Here is an 18613-nt window from a genome sequence, read left to right on the forward strand (position 1 = left end):
CTGGGGGTGGATAAAGATGTGGGGAGTGACTGCTAATAAGTATGAAGTTTCTTCAAAGGGGGTGATAATGTTCTAAAATTAGATTATGGTGAGGGTTGTACCACCCTAAATATACTAAAACCTACTGAATTCTACTCTTTAAATAGGTGAAGTTATGATATTAAATTGTATCAATGTAATATCATTTCATTATATTATATTGGGAATACATAATATTAGCTATTTAAAAAAATTTTTTAAGACAGTGATGGCTGAAAACTGTTTTGTGGCTCTAAACTGCCCCCCACACACATCCATGTCAAGGAAGTGAAAGGATCAGGAAGTGAGTGATTCTAAGAGGAATCTTGGAGAGAAGAGTGTTGTTTTGCTCCAAGTGCCACCTGCCAGGGAGGGGCTTTCCCCTTACCTAGGTGAGTCTGCTCAGCTCAACTCGAGTCCACTGGGGCTGCAAAACGTGAGACACGGGCCTAGCTCAGGCCTGGAAGTCCACATGGTGAGAGGCCAGCCAGGGAACAGAGACAGCGGCTGCACTGGCCACCTCAGTCCCAAGCTTTGCTGAGCCCAAGGGCGCCTTGGGGCTCCTGCGGACCAAGGGGAGAGATCCAGCCCAGGGATGCCTCAGATCCTGTCCTAGAGGGCCACCTGGAGGGCTGAAACACCTCCACAGGAGGAGGTGGAGGGAGCGAGGGATGCTCGGGCCGAGGAAGGGGTGAGCCTCTGACAGATCTGCAGTCACCCACCCGAAGGAAACGGTGAGAAGAGACTCTTGGGGGGTTCACGGGGGCGGGGCTCCAAAACATCCACGGAAGTGCTGCAGGAGGAAACAGTCACCCGGAGTCTTCCACTGTCAGAGCTCAGATGTCATATCATCCGTGCCCGTGTCTCCACCTAACAGGGGTGCAGGCAAGTCAAAATGTTCCCATCCCTTCTCTCCTTCCTCTCTTCCCATCAGTCAGGGAAACAGAGAGAAAACCTACAGAAACAACCCCCACCCCCTCCCATGCACAGCTGGCGCAAGATAGGGGCAGACAAGGGGGAAGAACTAATTCTGGGTGAAGCACCAAGTTCATCAAGTTCACTCTGGGCGTCTTTATTACTGCCCAGAGGCTCTTGTATAGTATTACCTAAGTGTGACTAGAAAAGGCACGGGACTCACCCTAATGTCATTCGGGCACAGGAGAAGCTTTAAAACCACATCCTAACAAGTTCTGCTTGGTCAGCCTAATGGTTACAAAACAGTAGCCACCTATAGGCATTTGAGGAGGAGTAACCAAGAGAACATATACAGGGTAAGAACACAAGGCTAGCCATCATCTAGTCATTACCTTTGTCATCATCACTGTCATCATTAGGGTGGTAGAGCTGGAAGTTTCCTTGCAAATCAACCCCCCTCAATTCACTGATTAGGAAAACTGAGAGCCAGAGAGGGAAAGTAACTTTTCCAAAGTCACATAGCAAGTTGGTGTCAGAGGCAAGTCTCCTGACTTCCAAAAGTGGGGCTCCCAGAACAGAACCAGCTACAGACACTTCCCAGAGAGTAGAGGGACCAGGGGAATATGGGTTTTTTCTTAAGAAGAGAGGGCTTGTATACATTCAAAATCACACCTCTATCTTCCTTCCTCCAGCACTTCAATAATAATAATAATAGACACAAATTATTGCCAGCATAGTACACACCAGGCACTTACTTTTCACATTGCACATAGTTACCTCATTGAGCCTTAACAACAATCCTGGAAGGAAAGTACTGTTATTGTACCAGTTTTATAGATAAGGCATCAGAGAGGCAAAGTGACCTGACCAAGGAACACAATTATAAACAACAGAGCTTGGAACCAGACCTTCTGATTCTCAATTCCACCGTCTTAATCCCTAGAGTAAACATCAGTCTGTTCAACGATATTTCTACTTTCTTCCACACACAAATTCCCTGCCCCCTTTGAAGTTAAGCATGGATGTGTGACATGTTTTGGCCAATGAAATGTGAGCAGAAGGAAAGTGTGTCATGTCCAGACAGAAGCAGTGTGCAAGTCACAGTGTCCTCTACCCACTTCAGCAGCAGTGGTGGATGCACCTATGCCATGAAGCCACCATCAGCCTGGAGGAAGTAGGATGAACAAAGACCCCTGTCAATCCACACTGGACAGGCAGCATGGGCAAGCAATACACTTTTTTTGGTTAAGCCACTGAGACTTTGGGGCTGTTTGTCATGCAGCATAACCAAGCCCCTCCGGACTGATACAGCCACTGAGCAATGCTGCTTCCCACTACAAGCTCAAGAGAGGGAAGCTAAGTCCATCTTAGCTCCTCGCAAGTCACGAAAAGGAGTAATGAGCTCAAAGAAATGGAAAGAATTGCTACTCCAACTTCCTCATTTTACAGGAAATAAAAAGGATCTAAAGAAAAGGAGTTACCAAGGACACCCAAACACAAATCTCCTGCCTCCCAGGCCAGTGTCTGTCTGAGTCTGTCTGTCTCTCCATGTCTCTCACCTGTTTCTCTCTCCTCACTCTCTGCCTGTTTGTGTCTCTCCCTTCCTCTTTCCTTTCTCTCAAAAGAAAAAAAATATCAGAGAATCCTTGGACAAGCCCCGCTCATGAGAAGTCACCACAGGCTAGGGACTCCTGGCTACCATCAGGGAGGCTCTTCTCCAGCTCAGACAAAAGAACATGAAGAGGAGGTGGGTGTCTTACAGAGCTGGAATCTCTCCCCCAAGGAAGGGGATTCCTCTCCTCACAGAGCCTGAGGGTGAGAGGCTTGGGCACAAAACCAAGCCCCCTTGTCACCGGCCCCTGGCTCTGATGGGGCTGCCCACAGAAACAAAAGAGGGGCTGCCGGGCATCCTGCAGGGGGTGGTTATTAGTCCCATTGCCATCTTCAGCCAGGCCAGCAGACTTGTCATTTCTCCCTTCATTACTCCTTTTGGCTCTGAGCAATCTGCTGCTTTACCCAGCCTCAGCCCCTATTCCCCCATCCTCTTTTAAGTCTTGAGAAACTCTAATCAACTCAGTGTCCAAGGAGGTTGGGGAAAGGTGGGAGGGAGTGGGTGGGCAATGAGATAATTCAGGCCTGGTCAACCTGTGGGCTTCTCAGAATTGGAAGGCAGCCCACACCCCCTTGGTCTCGCGCTTGCTTCCGGGAAGGCTTGCCCTGGAACACTCTGGAGGAATTTGGAGGCAGCTCCGTGCAGCATAGGCAAAAACACACAGCCCTGCTCCCACCCACAGGGAGCTGGGATCTGGGCATGGGGCTTCATTACTCAGGCCAAAGAGATAATGGGGCTTCTGGAGGCTGTGAAACGTGGTGCCAGCCAGAGCGCTGAGCTGGCAGGCTCCAGACCAAACTGGAGAAAGGCAGAGAGGAGGAGGCTGGTGGGGGACCAGACTGTTCTCCCCTCCACCCACCCTGGACCTTCTCTTACTCCTCACTCAGGACCAGGACTCCAGGCATCCAACTACAGGCAACCCAGAAAACTCCTTCCTGGGTGTTATGGGCTGAATTGTGTCCCCACTCCCAAAATTCATTTGTTGAAGCCCTAATAACCCCCAGTACCTCAGAATGTGACTGTACTTGGAGATAGGGCCTTTAAAGAGGTGATTAAGTTAAAATTAGGTCATAAGGGTCGGCCCTAATCCAATATGACTGATGTCCTTAAGGGAAGAGGAGGTGAGGACGCAGATACACACAGAGGGAAGACCATGTGAAGACACAAAGAGGAGACGGCCGTCGACAAGCCAAGGAGAGAGGCCTCAGGAGAAACCAACCCTGCCCACACCTTGATCTCAGGTTTCTGGCCTCCAGAGCTGTGAGAAAATAAATGTCTATTGTTTACGGCAAACAGTCTGTGGTACTTTGCGGTGGCCGCCCAAGCAGACTAGGACATCAGTCTAGTTCATCATCAGGCTCACCACAGGGTTCTGCTCCCAGAGTAAGGCGTCCCCGAAACGACAGGCACTCATCCTATGCTCCCCGGCCACCTGTCCCAAGGCCTGGAAACTTCTCTGCTCAGAAGGTCCTTCATTGGATTCTTCACCTTTCATCACGTCCCCCTCCTTCTGGCTTAAGTGCAGGGGAGCTAAAACGGCCCCAAGCAGTCACGGTCACCGCAGCCTAGGTCCACCACGCAGAGGCACACTCTCCTTCTATTTCTGGCTCTACTTCCTGGCCCCATCCTCCAGGGAAATGGGCTACCCTGTGGGGCAGTGAGCAGCCTGTCATCTAAGGTGAGGAGCCAGGGGTGGGAGGAGGAGAATAAGCTGAGCTCCAGGGGGTGGGAAGGATTTGGAGCTGACACCTGAATTCACACGCCAACCTTACTCTGATCTCCTGACCCCAGGCTAGATCGCTGACCTCCCCACATGCGGTGTGGTCATCACGTAATGGGGCTGCAACAGGGTGAGCTGAGATCATGAAAGGAGGGTTCCACTTGTAGGGATGTCCCCCTCTTTGACAGGTCCCTTCCCCTCTCGAGCCTCGGTTTCCTCTCTACAGCGGGAGGGTGTGAGATGGGCTCTGTGATCTGGGGGGGGGGCCGGCCTGCAGAGACCAGAAGTCCCCACATGTGTTCTTCCTTCATTTTGCTGCTGAGATTGATGAGGGACACCCTGAAGGAAAGGAAGAGCACGCTGAGTGCCACGGGTCTGCACGCCTCGAACTGGAAACCTGCACGAGGGTTCAGAGGGTAAGGATGCAGGCGGTGAAGAAGGGGTTAAACACAGAGCAATTCCTGACGTGGAGGGTGAAGTCAGGGTCACATGGAGGGCTTCCCGGAGGAACGGAGCTCTGACCCCAGCGCCGACTGCCTCTCACTTCAGGGAGGGCCGAGGTGGGGCCCAGGCCAGAGATGACCTTTGTCCCCAAGAGCTGGGCTCGGTGCCCCCGCCCACCACCCTGAGTCACCCGGTGGACTCCAGAGGGACTGGCCCACCCCTCCTAAACCCGCCCCTGGTGGGCCTGAAATAGCGGAGGCGGGCAGCTTCCAGAAATGGCCTCACCTCACCTCCAACACACCACCCTGTCCGTATTTTGAGAGGCCAGCCCCTCACCAGAGGCAATCCTGCGTGAGCAGCTCCTCCTGTGTATGGGGGTCGGGGCGGGGACAGGGGGACATCAGGGATGTGCCTCAGCTGTTCCCGGCACCACAGCCCTGCTGGGTGCCTGCCACAGGGTACTGCACTCCGTGCCTCACCGCGTATAAGCCCCCCACCCATACTGAGAGGCAGGGCAGGAGAGATCTGGACTGTCCAGTGGTGAGAAGTGGGGGGCAGAGAGAGCAGACCCTCACCCAAGCTCAGCGGGACCCGGGTACTGCCACAGGACCAGACACCCAGAACAGACCCTCGGGGGCGACGGCCAGCTGAGGACGCCATAGCAGTTAGCACCGGGGTTCCACACCAGATCCGCCCTTTACTAGCGAGGCTACCTTGGGCAGGTCACTTAACCCCTCTGTGCCCCAGTCCCCCATCCAGGCATAATAACCGTGCCCACCTCACAGCGTGGCTGCAAGTGTTAGATGAGATGGAGGCTATCAAGCGCTTGGCATCGTAACCGGTGCGTGGCAAAGCCCGAGCTGGCTCCCAAGGCCAAGGGGCCTCCTCCCGAGCCCTGTCAGCAGACCCCTGAGATCGTGGTCACTACCGACGTGACAGAGACTCACGAGGGAGCACAGCAGGCAGCCCCTCTGCAGCTCCCGCTCCCCGAAAGGTGCTCGAAATGATTTGTCAACCAAATCCCCATGTTACAACAGAGTCAACGGAGGCCCCAAGAGGATGGCATCTTGGCAGAGGGTTTGAACCCGGATAGTTTGGCTCCAGAGGCCACAGTCCTAACCACAGTACAAACTGCCTCTCATGAAAATTGCTACATTAACCCAATCACATGGGTACCGTCACCGTCCCGTTTGCAGATAAGGAAATGAAGACCACAGGAAGGCGTGATCATTTGACCAAGGGCACACAGCTGCGGACGGGAGACTCCACAGTGTGGACCAGGCAGTTGGGCTCTAAAGCACTCGTGCTCGAGTGCTCTGGCACCTCAGGGTCATCCTGCCTCTCCTGGTCCAGGGCCTCCCCGGGCACCGCATCGCAGGCCACAAGGCCATCCCCCAGCCCGAGGGCAGCTCCAGCAAATGGCCAAACCACCGCCCAGGCTCCAACGTGGGCCATCCCCTGGGCACCCCAGAGTCTTGGGGGTTAGGGGCCCTTATCCCAGCTAGCACGTGTGGAAACTGGAGCACAGTGACTTGCCCACAACTAGGGAAACAGACAGAGGCCTCGGGCTTCCCTCTCGTGAACCAGAGAATGAGCCAGAAGAAAATGCATTTACCTCCGGGCCCCAGAATCTAGAGCCTTTTAGAAGTGCTCCAGCCAGGAGAAGCAGGGTGAGGATAACGATCACCGCTCCTGCCCCGGGGCCACCCCACTGACTCTCCTGTCCCTGTGGGAGATGCAGCCCAGTGACAGTGGGGAGTACACAGCGGGACGGGCTGGGTCTGCCCGGGTGACCACTCCAGCCGCCCAGTTCCGGGCCCGGGCCAGCCAGGCAAGGGAAGAGGACGGCAGGGCTGTGAGCCGCTCCCCTGCCTTCCCTTCCCACCCTTGGGCGCAGGGCCAGTGTCTCAGCCTCCAGACAGGAGCCCCTCTGTCCCTACAGGACGAGCTGACCTTTAACTGGCCAAAAGATCCTACTGGTTCCATCCCCCTGCCTGGGAGAGCAGATCAGAGGAGAGAGGAGGGCGGGCCAGGGGGAGGGAAAGGAGCCCAGGGCCCCCCTCTCCCCTTCCTTCCTCCCCCTTCCCTGCCTCTGGTCCCAGCCTCCTGCTCAGTCTGCCTGCTTCCTTCCCTCACGGCTGACTGTGTCCCAAGCCCCATCCTTCCCGCAGCCCCTCCTTTCCCCTTCATTGTTTTACCTTTTGTTTGCCTGGCACTTTATAGTTTACTAAATGTTTTTACATTTATCATCGCATTGAATCCACACCAGGGAGAGATGGAGAGACATTGAAAATTCCTTCCAATTGCCAAGTGTTCTTGTTAAAAATGCAAACATCTCCAGAACGATGAACGATTAGGCTGGCAGCCACCGGTACCTCAGGACTGATTCATTTCATCCTCTGCCTTCTCCCCAGATACAGGGCACAAGGGGACATGGTTGGAGCAGGAAGAGGAGTGCTTTGGGGGGCAGCCTCGGCACAGTAGGGAGGGCCCTGGTGGAGTGCCTAGGCCCCTGGAGGGGTGGGGGAGAAGGGCGGGAACTAGGGAGGGAGAGGACAAACTTTCACCATTGCAGCACTGCACATGAACTTCTCCCATCAAACCCTAAATTCTAGCCTAAGCATCGCCCTCAGCCCACTGCCTCTGAACTGCGTCGCTCATTCTGGTGTCTCTAAGGTCAGAGGGAGAATCTTTATGCAGGAAAAGGCCTAAAAGACTTTCAGTGTGGAGTCAACAAATCCAAAACCTTGGAGGTGGAGACCAGGGTGAGGGTCCCTGGTCTACCTAATCCAGCTCTGCCACGTGGCCCAGGGTCCCCACCCCAGGACAAGCTTCAGCTGGGAGGAGAAGCACAGAGACTGGGTGCTGGTATCCTTGAAAGGACATAGCCTGGTCATGGGGGTAAATCAAGAGATGCTTCCTTCTGGGCCGGGAGGCGGGGGCAGGTCCCAGTTACCCCAGCTGAAAATTGATGGGGGATGGGCCAACGGTCCTGAGGTCCTCCCAGCTTCCACATTCCGTGATCCTGGGACCACATCGGGGTAACAAGCCTGTGGCCAAACTCCAGACAGGGCGTCTCAAGAGTTCCTGAGCTCCAGACATGCTCATTCTCAGAGGCCCCGCCCTGCATCCCATCACACATACTCAAATGAACCACATAAATCAACAGAACTCATATATAACTCTCAAGAGTTGAACTGAGTTGGGGATGACCATTTGACATTATGTTAGGTTTTGTTGCTAAATTAAACATATATTGGGCTTCCCTGGTGGCGCAGTGGTTGAGAGTCCACCTGCCGATGCAGGGGACACGGGTTCGTGCCCCGATCCGGGAGGATCCCACATGCCGCAGAGAGGCTAGGCCTGTGAGCCATGGCCGCTGAGCCTGCGCGTCCGGAGCCTGTGCTCCGCAACGGGAGAGGCCACAGCAGTGAGAGGTCCCCGTACCGCAAAAAAAAAAAAAAATTAATTTCACTTCTGCTGCTTTCTTTTCAAATTTTGGAGCCTACCAGTTTGTTTCCAGCTCACAAACATTTTCATTGGCTGCTGATGAAAGCTTGTGGGTCCTAAATGCTGTGTCTACCTTCCTAGTGCTCTGACCCCAGAGAACTCAGGCAGCGAGCCTGGAGAAATCCAACAACGGGGTTAAAAGAAATCTAACAAATGCTGTATTTTAAGCACAGGAGGGTATCTCAAGCTCTACACAAGGTGACTTCCTCCAAGGAGCCCTCCCAGACCACTCCAGCTCTCAAGAACCCATCCCCTGCCAATCTCAGAGCATTCACTGCCTATGGGACTCATTCGGCACCAAGGATACACCCTTGTATGGCTGTTTTGCTTCATTCTTTAGCTCATTCCTGTTTTGTTTTATCTGAACTGTGAGCTCTCAGAGGTCTCTTTGGACCTCTCCTCTGCACCTCCCCTCCCTTTGAACCCAGTATGGTGTCACAGCAAACCAAGAGAGCCGAGGCCATGTGAGCAGGGGCTGTGCAGTCGCAGAGGGGCTGGAAGCCACTGGTCCCACCTACCCTCCATGCCATCATCTTGATGCCCATTGAAGTTGTCATAGGAATCCCAGCGGATGAGGGGGTCGGAGGTGTTATAGTCCACAGACACGCTTGGCCCGTTCTCCAGGTGTTCCATGCCTTAGAAAATGGGAAAGGCGGAGACGACAGTGAAGAGAAAGAAAAAACCGATCAGCAGCTGGAAAAACAGAGGAAACCAACAAGTTCCCTAAGGATGCTCCCTAAGGGACTTCTCATTTTCTTGACCATGGCGAGGCAGGACCACTCGCTTAAGTTGGATGGAGAACCCAGGAGTCTGGTTTCTTGCATTCTTGAAAAGGTTCACACCAGGTCATAAGGGTAAATGAGGACAGCAGCACTGAGCAACAAAGACCCTTTAGAAGAAAGCCGGGGGACCCTCTGGCTGGGTGGCTGCCTCTTTCTCTTCTGTGTCCCAGGGGCCCCTGGGGCAGTGCCAAGAGTCCAGAGAGTCTGGCCCTGGAGTCAGGGGGGAGTGCAGGAGAGGTTTGTGATGGGCTGCACGGGGTCACGGACAACAGGCAAATCACAGCCTTGACATTGAGAGGACACAGGTCATCTGAGCCATCCCCCTGCCCTTCCACTTAAGATGCTTGCCACTGCAGGCAGAAATCTGAGGAGAGAGGCAGAATCTCTCCTACACATCCAGAGAAAGCCCGGGACGCAGACAGCATAAGCTATAAGTCAGGCCTTCTCGGTGAGTTACCTTCCTGACCCAGCAGTCCTTTCTTTAGTCTACCCAGAGTCCCTCTGCTGTAACCTGACTTCACCTCTTCCTATTCTGTTCCCAAATAAGATGAAGAACAACTGGTCTCCACATATAACCAGTCTAACGGCTTAAAGGCTATTATTAAATTGGCCTTCTCATCTTCAGGTTGAATCACCTCAGTTCTCATAAATACTTATCGTCCATCCAGCACCTTTGAGAGTCCCCTTGGCCACTCCCTCCATCCACCATAGCCTTCAGTCTCTGAATATAATAGGATGATGACCTAATGGGGCCAGAATAGCTTATCCAACCCAGCGCCTCTCTGTCTACTTTTTTATTTTTATTATCCAGAGATTAAGTCACTGGTTCATGTTTAGCTGGGGGTCCACTATGATACCCAGATCCTTTACTGCTGGCCTGACTCTCAACCACAGGTAACTTGATATTTGTAGAGCAGATCAGTGGGAAAATGGTAGAGGTGAGTTGAGGTGGGACAGGGCAGAGTGGAGGGAAGGGAATAAATCAATGGATTCTAACTTGGCATTTACCTTGAATTTTCTCTGGTCCATAAGAAAACACAAATTCAACTTTGCCATATTCTGGAAATCGATCATCTGAAAAAAGGAGAAGGAAACAAAAATGGACAACTGATTCCCAAAAGAGGACTCCACAAAAAGTTTTCTTCTAGAAAAGTTTAAAGTAATACATGTATACATGGTTGATAATATAATAAGTAGTATAGTTAATGACATTAAGTCTCCTACCCACCCTAGCCCTGTCTTACCCGTCTGAGGTAACCATTTCTTACCATTTCTACTTCTTGTTCTACAAGCAGTTACCTCTAAGACTCTAAATAATAGCCACAGTTTTTATGCCACTATTTCTAGATATATCAGTTTTAAATAATCTTCACTGATTCACCACTATGAAGATGAGTAATTTGGATCACTTATAGTATTCCCACCTCCCTTCTTAAATCTGGTTTTTTATTATTATTACTACTGTTATTATTATTAATTCACCCTTCTGATTACCTCTGAAACTTTCAATACGATGGTTAAGCCTCTATTTCTTGATCTGTCCATTTCCGATGGTGCCCTGATTCCGTCCATGTAGGAGGAGGAAGTTTGTGCCCCTCCCTTCTCCCACCTCTCCGCAACTCTACGTTTATTTTGTCAGCTATTCTTTTACTTTCTTTGTTAAGACTGATGACATTTACATTCTCTTCTGCAATTATAACAGCATCTTCTGCTTTTGCTCTCCTGGCTCCGGTACAGGGAAAGCTCCTCATAGAAACATCCTTCTCCTGCATGAGCCAGACCACACTGGGGGATCAGGCCTCTCCTCCTCAGAGCCCCAGCCCCACGCTCTGGTCTCTGCCCGAGCCCAATCTGCACACAGATCACCATTCACTGCTTGCAGGAAGGGAAGTTATAGCAGGGGTGGTGTCCGCTCCCTGGAGCACCCATCATGCCTGTGTATATCTCCATCACCGCAAGCATCACTTCATAGTACCATGTCTGTTTGTCTCTTTCTCCCATAAGACTGTGAGCTCCCTGAGGGTAGGGCCTGACTTCTTTCTCTTTGTATCACCAGGGTCTAGCACATGCCTGGCACATACAGACACACAGTGATGCTGGTGGATTTATACATGGACAGATGGATGGATGGGTGGATGGATGTGGACATGTCCTGGGCCTAAATGTAATACAGACAAAACCTCAAATGGATAGAGGAAAGAAGCAAAGGGAGACAGCTCCCTGAACACCGCCTTTCCCGTGGGAAAACGGTCACCCTTCACTGCTGCCATAGCCCCTCCATTACTGCTCTCCTATCCTGTGGTCTAATTATTCCTTGCTAGGTCTGCCTCTCTACTCAACGAGCCCACCTTTGAAGGCATCGTCGAGGTCCTCCTTCCCAAAGACAACGCCCAGGTCATGGATGGCGCAGGTATGGAACTGCACGCGGAAGATGACGTCTCGGGCTGGGCTCCGGAACTTCTTGTGGTAGCACTTCAGCTGGGTGGGAAAGAGAGCAGAGCCCATCAGGGGCCCGAAGGTAGAAAGTTAGTCCCAAGGAGCTTCCTTATCAGCTCCACGACTAAGCCCCAAACCCAGTGAGGAAGAGGTCACCAACCCCAAACAGGATCTCAGAGCTCTCTGGGGAAACTTCCAGAAGAGCAGAAAGCTGAAAGCCAATCTTGCCCTGTGGGGACAAAGCTATCCTCCCAAGAAGTTCCTGTACACCAGTCAGAATGGACAACGTAGGAGTGGATTTAAATCACAGGAGGAAGGAGTGAAGTTAGAATTGAGGGAGTCCTTGTCACCAGCAGGAAGCCCGGAGGTAACAGCTCACAAAGAGACATATGTCCCTGGAGATACTCCAGAACAAGAGGCAAGCCCGGGGGAAGGCACATCCAACACTGAGGCAGGGGATGGACAAGGACCGTCAAGGTTGGAAGGCCTTGCAGGGCCCCTGAGAGCCAACGACCCCAAGGCTGCTGGCCCACCAGGAGGGACGCTCTTGTCCAGAGAGGCATAAGGGGAGCAGGAAGAGAAAAGGAAGAAAACACAAACGGCTGTGCGAGGGCTTGAGACAGAGGGGTAACTTACCAAGATGTCTCCCTTCAAGAGCAGCCCGGGCTCGATGGTGATGCAGATGCTGGTCTGGCTGTCTCCTTGGACATTGCTATGGGAACGAGGCAGTCAGAGGGACAGAGGGCCGCTGAGGTGGCCGGGCAGCGCACATTCTCCCAGCTGCCCCTCTGCCAGGGGGCTATTGTGAAAGCTCGCTGACCCATCCCTCAGCCCTACCCTAGAAGTCCTCCTAGAAAAGGTCCTAGGCAGCCCCTCAACCCCCGCCCCCAGCCCCCAGTCCTCAGCCTTGGACCTCCAGCATCCCTGGCCTCTCATCCCTGAGGAATACCTACTAGATACCAGATGTGTAAACAGGTTGCATGGCCTGGTAGATCCGGAGAAATGGCCGACACCCTGTAAGGGAGGGGTGCTATTAGCCAAGACAGCAGAAACAGCGGGAGGAGGAAGGGGGAGAGAAGAGATGAAGGAAGGAAGGATCGGCCAGGAGGAGGAAAGGGAAGAAAGGGGAGGAGGAAAAGAGGAAGGAGAAATGGGAAAAGAAAGAGGAAGAAATGCGAACTTTTCATTTAAAAGGCATTTTGAGTTTACAAAAACACTGCACCATCCAGCGTCACCTGCCCACAGGCACTGCCAGTATCCAACCCATTTTGCAAATGAATCAACTGGGGCTCAGAGAAATAGGAAGTGGTACAGTTGAGACTCCAAGCCTAGGACTGCAGCTAGCCTGTATTTTTACCCCCCAAGGCTGCCTCCTAAGACAAAGAGATGGAAGACAGGAGGGGAATGGAAGCTAGAGGGCTCGGGCAGGTACCTCCTTTAGACTCAAAGTTGGGGATGCCATGCATGATCACGTGGTGCAGAAACAAGGGCTTGTTGTTCATTTTGATGGAGCCAGAGAGCAGGCCGCTGAAATAATGCACGTACCTGGAGCAAGGAGAAGGGCAGCTTCAGCCAGGGAGGCCTCTGCTGGAGCAGAGCCATTCTGTTCTCTTTTCCCCCGGCATATTGCCCTAGGTTGCCCTGCCAACTCCGCCCCCCCGACCAACCCCCAGGCCTCCTGGCAGGTGGGGTCTCCACCCTTGCTGCCGGTAGCCCCAGGAGCGTGAACAGGTACGACTACATCTGGAGTGGGATCCAGCCAAACCTCCCACTTGGGGTTCTCTGGCGCCTCCTGGTGGTCAATGTGGTCATGTCTTTCCTGCTTCACTCCCAGCCCAGGAATCTCCTGCTGGACCAAATGCCCTCCCACACATCCCTGACAGGCATCATTTAGCTGTTCGCTACCGCACAAGGCAGGGTGATCAACCATCAGACAGCTCTGACACCCTTACACCGAGCCCAAACCAACCTTGCATTTGTACCCACAGGCCCCAGTTCTGCTCCCACAAGACCCACCAACCACATGACAATCCAGCAAATAGTAAGAGCTTAGTAATTCTAGTCCTTCATTTTTTTATATCACGCTGAAGGGTACAAAATTCCTCTGTACCATTTCATTTGATATTAGAGGATATCTAACTTCCACTAAGTATTCCTATCTCTAGGGTCATCATGCCCCAATTCCCTTAACAAAGATCTCGTTGGAAGAATGGAAGGAATAAGCCATCCCCACTCCTTCTAGAAGAGAGGGAAAATTAGGTCCAGAAAGGGTCATCAGCCTCCCAAAGGCACACTGCAAGAGCACACAAAGGTGGGAGGAGATCAGGTGGGAGGAGAAGGGAAGCAGTCTCACTCCAATGCATCTACTAGAAGGAGAGGCCAATCCTTTTGGTTGGTGTGTCCCCCTTTTCTGACTGGCCAGAGGATACCAAGCTGGGTCAGCTGGACCAATCAGAATGCATTCTGATTTGAGGCGGGTGAGACCAGAACGCTCATAACCATGACAATGGTCCCGTCCAGTCTTTTGGCTCCTTGGCCAACCTCCAGGCCTGTGGGCCTCTGTCCCTGGGCTGGGGTGGGGCCACCTTGGACTATCCCAGCAAGATAATCTGATGGGCAGCACCAGCTCCTATTCAGGCCCCTGCCCAGCCCCCAGCCCCGTTGCTCAAACCGGAAACCTGGAATGGCGGGTTCCTATCAGATCTTCTGATCGTGCCAACAGGATGTGTCTGTGTGCTGGGGACAATGAGCCCGGGGTGGGGTGACAATGAATGGGGGAGCTGCAGGCAAAGCCCCTCCCTCCCTCTCTCCCTGCCCTCTTCTCCTCGAGATGCTCCAATCCCTGCAAGCGACACTGACAAGAAGGCGGGAAAGTGGCAACGAATGCCACTTTCCCAACAGCTGCACTTCCACACTTGGGCACAGACAGAATTACCCACCCATGAGCAGATGCAGCTGCAGATATGAGCTGCAAGGCAGATACAGACAATGTAAACACGGACACACACACACACACACACACACACACACACACACCCTGATGGCATGCTACGTAAGCACACGTTGAGCACGGTGGAATCCCTGAACAATCCCGGTCCTGAGAGGTAACACTAATCCCCATTCTCCAGGCTTTCCGCTTCAGAAATGTGACAGCTCTGCCCACTCTCCAAGCCACATTGTGCCATCGTAACATCGTGCTCCTCTATTTGAACCTCTTATCTCTCAAGGTCAAGGGCCAGACTCGTGACCAAGGCCAGCAGCCACAGGTAGCAAGTCAGGATCTTGAATAATACTTCTTTCCTCCCTGAGACTTCTTCCCTGGGAAGACTCTCACTGATCCACAGCTGCTGTGTCTGGCAGCCTAGTCAGAATTTTCTGCACATAAAGACATTCCGTTTCTGATCTCTGACCCAGAGGTTGGCTACCAGCTGTCCTGTGCCAGTTGTAAGGCGCTGGTTGCCTGAGGACTCACTCACTTCTGCTTGGGCTTCCTGCTACAATGGTGGAAACAGTCCCCAGTGGCGCCGGCACATTTTAGCCAGGCAAGGTAGGGGTGATGGGGTGTGAGTTGGGGACCCCCAGCATGGAGAGGCTGGAAACCTCCAGGATCTGTAGCTAGGGGGTCCTGCTTGCCCAGTCAGTGTTCCGAAGGGATAGAAAAGTCAGTGAGACATTGCGGCCTTTATACTTGCTGTTCCCTCTACCTGGACCCTTTACCCCAGACCTTTACTTAGATGCTTCCTTCTCCCTTCTCAGACCTCACCTCACATGTCATCTTCTCAGAAAGGTCAGCACAGTGGAATCAGCCCCTCATGTCCACCCCTGTCATTCTCTAGCCCGTCGTGTTCTGTTTTGCTTTTTTCCCCATCAAAGCACTTATCACTGTCTGAAATGACCTTGAAGGTTTCTTTACTTGTGTAATGTCCATCTTTCCCAATACAATATCAGCTCACTAAGGGCAAAAGACTCTGTCCTGTCCAGCTAGGTACCTCCAGCACCTGGAACATACTAGAGTACCTAAACTTTGCCAAATGAATGAAGGAATCCATCCCTGTCCTGCTTCCTCCCTGGGCTGTTGTGGACCACATGGGTGAGAGACCATTGTAAAATTTTAAAGCTCTCACAGCAGAAGGTGACCCTTATCACGAACATCTGTGACCTCCTCAGGGCAGGTGGCAATGACATCAGCCTCCTGTAGACCCATTAAAACACGGAAGCAACCCTGCTGTCAGGACCAAGAAAGGCACTGCCTTCTTATACAAGCTGCCTTCTTGTACCTCTCCCACCGCTGGCCCTGCTGCTCTCTGGCACCAACCTCAGGAGCCAGCTGCCATGTCCCACTGTGAGCACAACAGCTGCTCACGGCTTCACCCATGTCCCTGAGCTCCCACCCCTCCAGGCTGGCACCTGAACATGCATGCTTGGTACACCCCCACCTAGGCGTGCTGCTCCACCCACCATGGGTACATGAGGCTAGTTCCCACGTATAGCGAGCACACACACGCACACACACGCACACGCACTCACACGCACATGCACTGGGCCGAGAGCCCTGGAGACCTACCTTCTCTGGGATGGCTGGCCAATGGGTACAATCTTATCCTCGTAGAACCGCTTCATTGCAAACCGGTCCAGGGCCTGGTCCGCACTGTGGGGAGAGACAGGTAGTCAGAGGAGCCAGCTTCCACAAGTCCCTTGTCCACCCAGCCCTGCTTCCCAGACCTGCAGAGCCCTCCGGCCACTCTGTCCTGAGATGCCTTCAGGAAAGGACAGCCCCAGCATCTCTCCATCCTGTGTGCTGCACTACTCAGCACAGGGGCCTTGGAGCCAGGCAGCCTGGGAGCCCATCTCAAGTTCATCACTGACTTGGTAGCCCTGCAACTTGGGGCAGGTTACTTAACCTTCCTGAACTTGATTTTTCTTTCCTGTCCAATGAGGTGATAACCGTGCCTTCCTTGAAGGCTGTTGTGGCAATTGAGTGAGATAACATCTATAAAGAGCTTGGCACATGTGGGCACACAGTAGGTGCACAGGAAATGTTGACCATTAAGCAAAGATTAAGCTGGGTCAGGTTTCTTAAAGTCATAAAACTACCGTCCTATTGCAAGCCCTTCATAGAGCATTCTACCCATCCTCAAAGAGATCATTTTTTAAAGAGACAGATCACATAGCTTCTCCATTCTTAACTCTCCAACGATGTGCCATCCCTCTTAGAATAAACCCCAAAGTCCTTATCAAGGGTACAAGGCCCCCGGGCTCTGCCTCCTCCCAGCTTCACTTCCCACTCTTCGTCCCCTCACTCACTCGGCTCCAAACATGCCAGCCCCTCGAATTCCCACTGCTGGCCTTTGTCCTTCCCTCTTCTCTGCCTGGAAGGTCCCCTGCCACCACCCACCCACCACCACCCCCGGACTGTATAGGACTCAGTCCTTCCCGCCTCTCGCCACTTAATTCTGCTCAAATAATCACCTCCTCAAGAGGCCTCCTTTCCCCACCGTCTTGCTCTAGTCTCCGTCCTTCAAAGTACTCATCACCTGCTCTTACTGATGTGTTTGTTTACTCATTTAACATTCATGAGGGCAGTGGCCTGGCTTTGCCCACTGCTCTATTTCCAGCACCTAGAGCCGCCTGCACAGTGGCTGTTCCATAAGTGTCGTCAAATGACTAAATGAATGGAGGAATTCCTCTGCCTCTCTGAAAATCCAAATCAGAATGCGAATCATCCACTGGTTGTTTCCTATCCTTGATGCAAAACACCTAAGTGGGAAGATGCCCCTGCTGGCCAGAAGCAGAGGAATAGATGCGAAACATTCCAGATGGCTCTGCTGGACCCAGATGTGATCCAATATTTCTTTGTGACTCCCTCCCTGCTCACTCAGGTAAACAGAAGGCAGCTGGGCAAAGAAAAGTGGCCCCAAGAAGCCGACTGGACGGGGTGTCCATCCATGGGCCTGCCTCCCACGGCTGCCCCTCCCCAGGGCCCCAGACAGAGGGATGGTGTCTCCTCTCTCCTGCCCTCTGTCCAAGGGCCCCTGTCCCAGAGCTGAGGGCAGGGATCCAGGGGCTCCTCCCCCTGTCCTCAGCACCTCTCACCTCCTCTGTCCTTATCCTCCAACCCCAAGGGAGGGAGAGGCCTTGGGTGGGTGGGGGAAGGGTGCCCTGCTGTCAATATTCAGAGAATGGGAGGCTCGGGGCCCTCTTACCTGGCAGAAATGTTGCTGTAGTGCATGTAAGCCGCGATCACAACACCTATCCTGCCTCGGTTTCCCTGAAAAAGCCCCAAAACACAAAAGCCTTTACTTCTAAGTCTGGCCCTCCTGCCCCAGAGCAAGGCGGGCAGGGGCTGCAGGGAGGGGCGGGGTTCTCAGGGAGAATCGGAGGAGGGAGGAAGAGGATGGGGGCTGAGTCTCAAAAAGAAGAAACACAGCTGATTGTCCACCACATCTGAGTGACCCATGGGCTGGTACCTCCACTTCCTGGGGGTGCACCCCAGACAGAATCGATTATCCCCAAGGAGAGTACACACAAACGAACTTGCACGCTCACACAATCCAGTGATACGGGCAGGTGCGTACACTCATCCAAGGATATATTCATGCACGGGCATGAACGCGCGCGCACACACACACGCACGCGCACACACACACACACACACACACACACACACACACACACACATCCTGCAGCCCCCGCTCTGACCTTGTTGTGTAGAACGACAACGTTGTGGGGATCTGCGTTGAGCCAAGTGTCCATGGCCTTGCAGACACTGCAGATCTTCTCCAGGGCTGGGGTGTGGAGGTCAGGCCAGCCAAATTCCAGTACCTGTGGCCCAAGCCAGGAGTGAGAAGCGGTAGAAGTCCAGAAGTCAACGGGCGGGGGGGTTAGGGAGATGCCCACACATGCCACGCGCCAGCCCCGCAGCGATGCCACCAGCAGCGGGGCATCAGTTCCTGCCCTGCACGCCAACCCTCTGGAAGGCAGGGCTGTGGAGGCAAAGGACACTGACCCGGGCCTAGAGACCCTGGGTTCTGACACTGGCTCCCTGTGGGCCTCAGGCCAGTCACAGCCCCTTCCCCAGCCCCAGTTTCTGATTTGTGTATAAAGCAAAGACTTAGAGCCAAAGGCCCCAGGTCCCTTCCATATGACTTTGACCTTAAAATGTGCTGGGAGCCTCCA

General features: G+C 53.1%; 1 protein-coding gene across 11 annotated transcripts in view; it reads right to left on the minus strand.

The window, feature by feature from the left end:
* TNS1 (tensin 1) overlaps nucleotides 1–18613 on the minus strand; it is a 103783-nt gene that overhangs the window by 72605 nt on the left and 12565 nt on the right. For all 11 annotated transcript variants that reach the window (XM_028483480.2, XM_028483478.2, XM_028483475.2 and 8 more), the window contains 9 exons: nucleotides 18137–18259; nucleotides 17641–17705; nucleotides 16002–16085; nucleotides 12870–12982; nucleotides 12391–12451; nucleotides 12074–12149; nucleotides 11350–11479; nucleotides 10010–10075; nucleotides 8738–8854 (listed from right to left, as the gene is read on the minus strand). In XM_028483480.2, the coding sequence (XP_028339281.1) occupies nucleotides 8738–8854; nucleotides 10010–10075; nucleotides 11350–11479; nucleotides 12074–12149; nucleotides 12391–12451; nucleotides 12870–12982; nucleotides 16002–16085; nucleotides 17641–17705; nucleotides 18137–18259 (835 nt within the window). The remainder of the gene's footprint in view (nucleotides 1–8737; nucleotides 8855–10009; nucleotides 10076–11349; nucleotides 11480–12073; nucleotides 12150–12390; nucleotides 12452–12869; nucleotides 12983–16001; nucleotides 16086–17640; nucleotides 17706–18136; nucleotides 18260–18613) is intronic.

The sequence above is a fragment of the Physeter macrocephalus genome, unplaced genomic scaffold (assembly GCF_002837175.3).
Source record: "Physeter macrocephalus isolate SW-GA unplaced genomic scaffold, ASM283717v5 random_38, whole genome shotgun sequence".
Classification (NCBI taxonomy): domain Eukaryota; kingdom Metazoa; phylum Chordata; class Mammalia; order Artiodactyla; family Physeteridae; genus Physeter; species Physeter macrocephalus.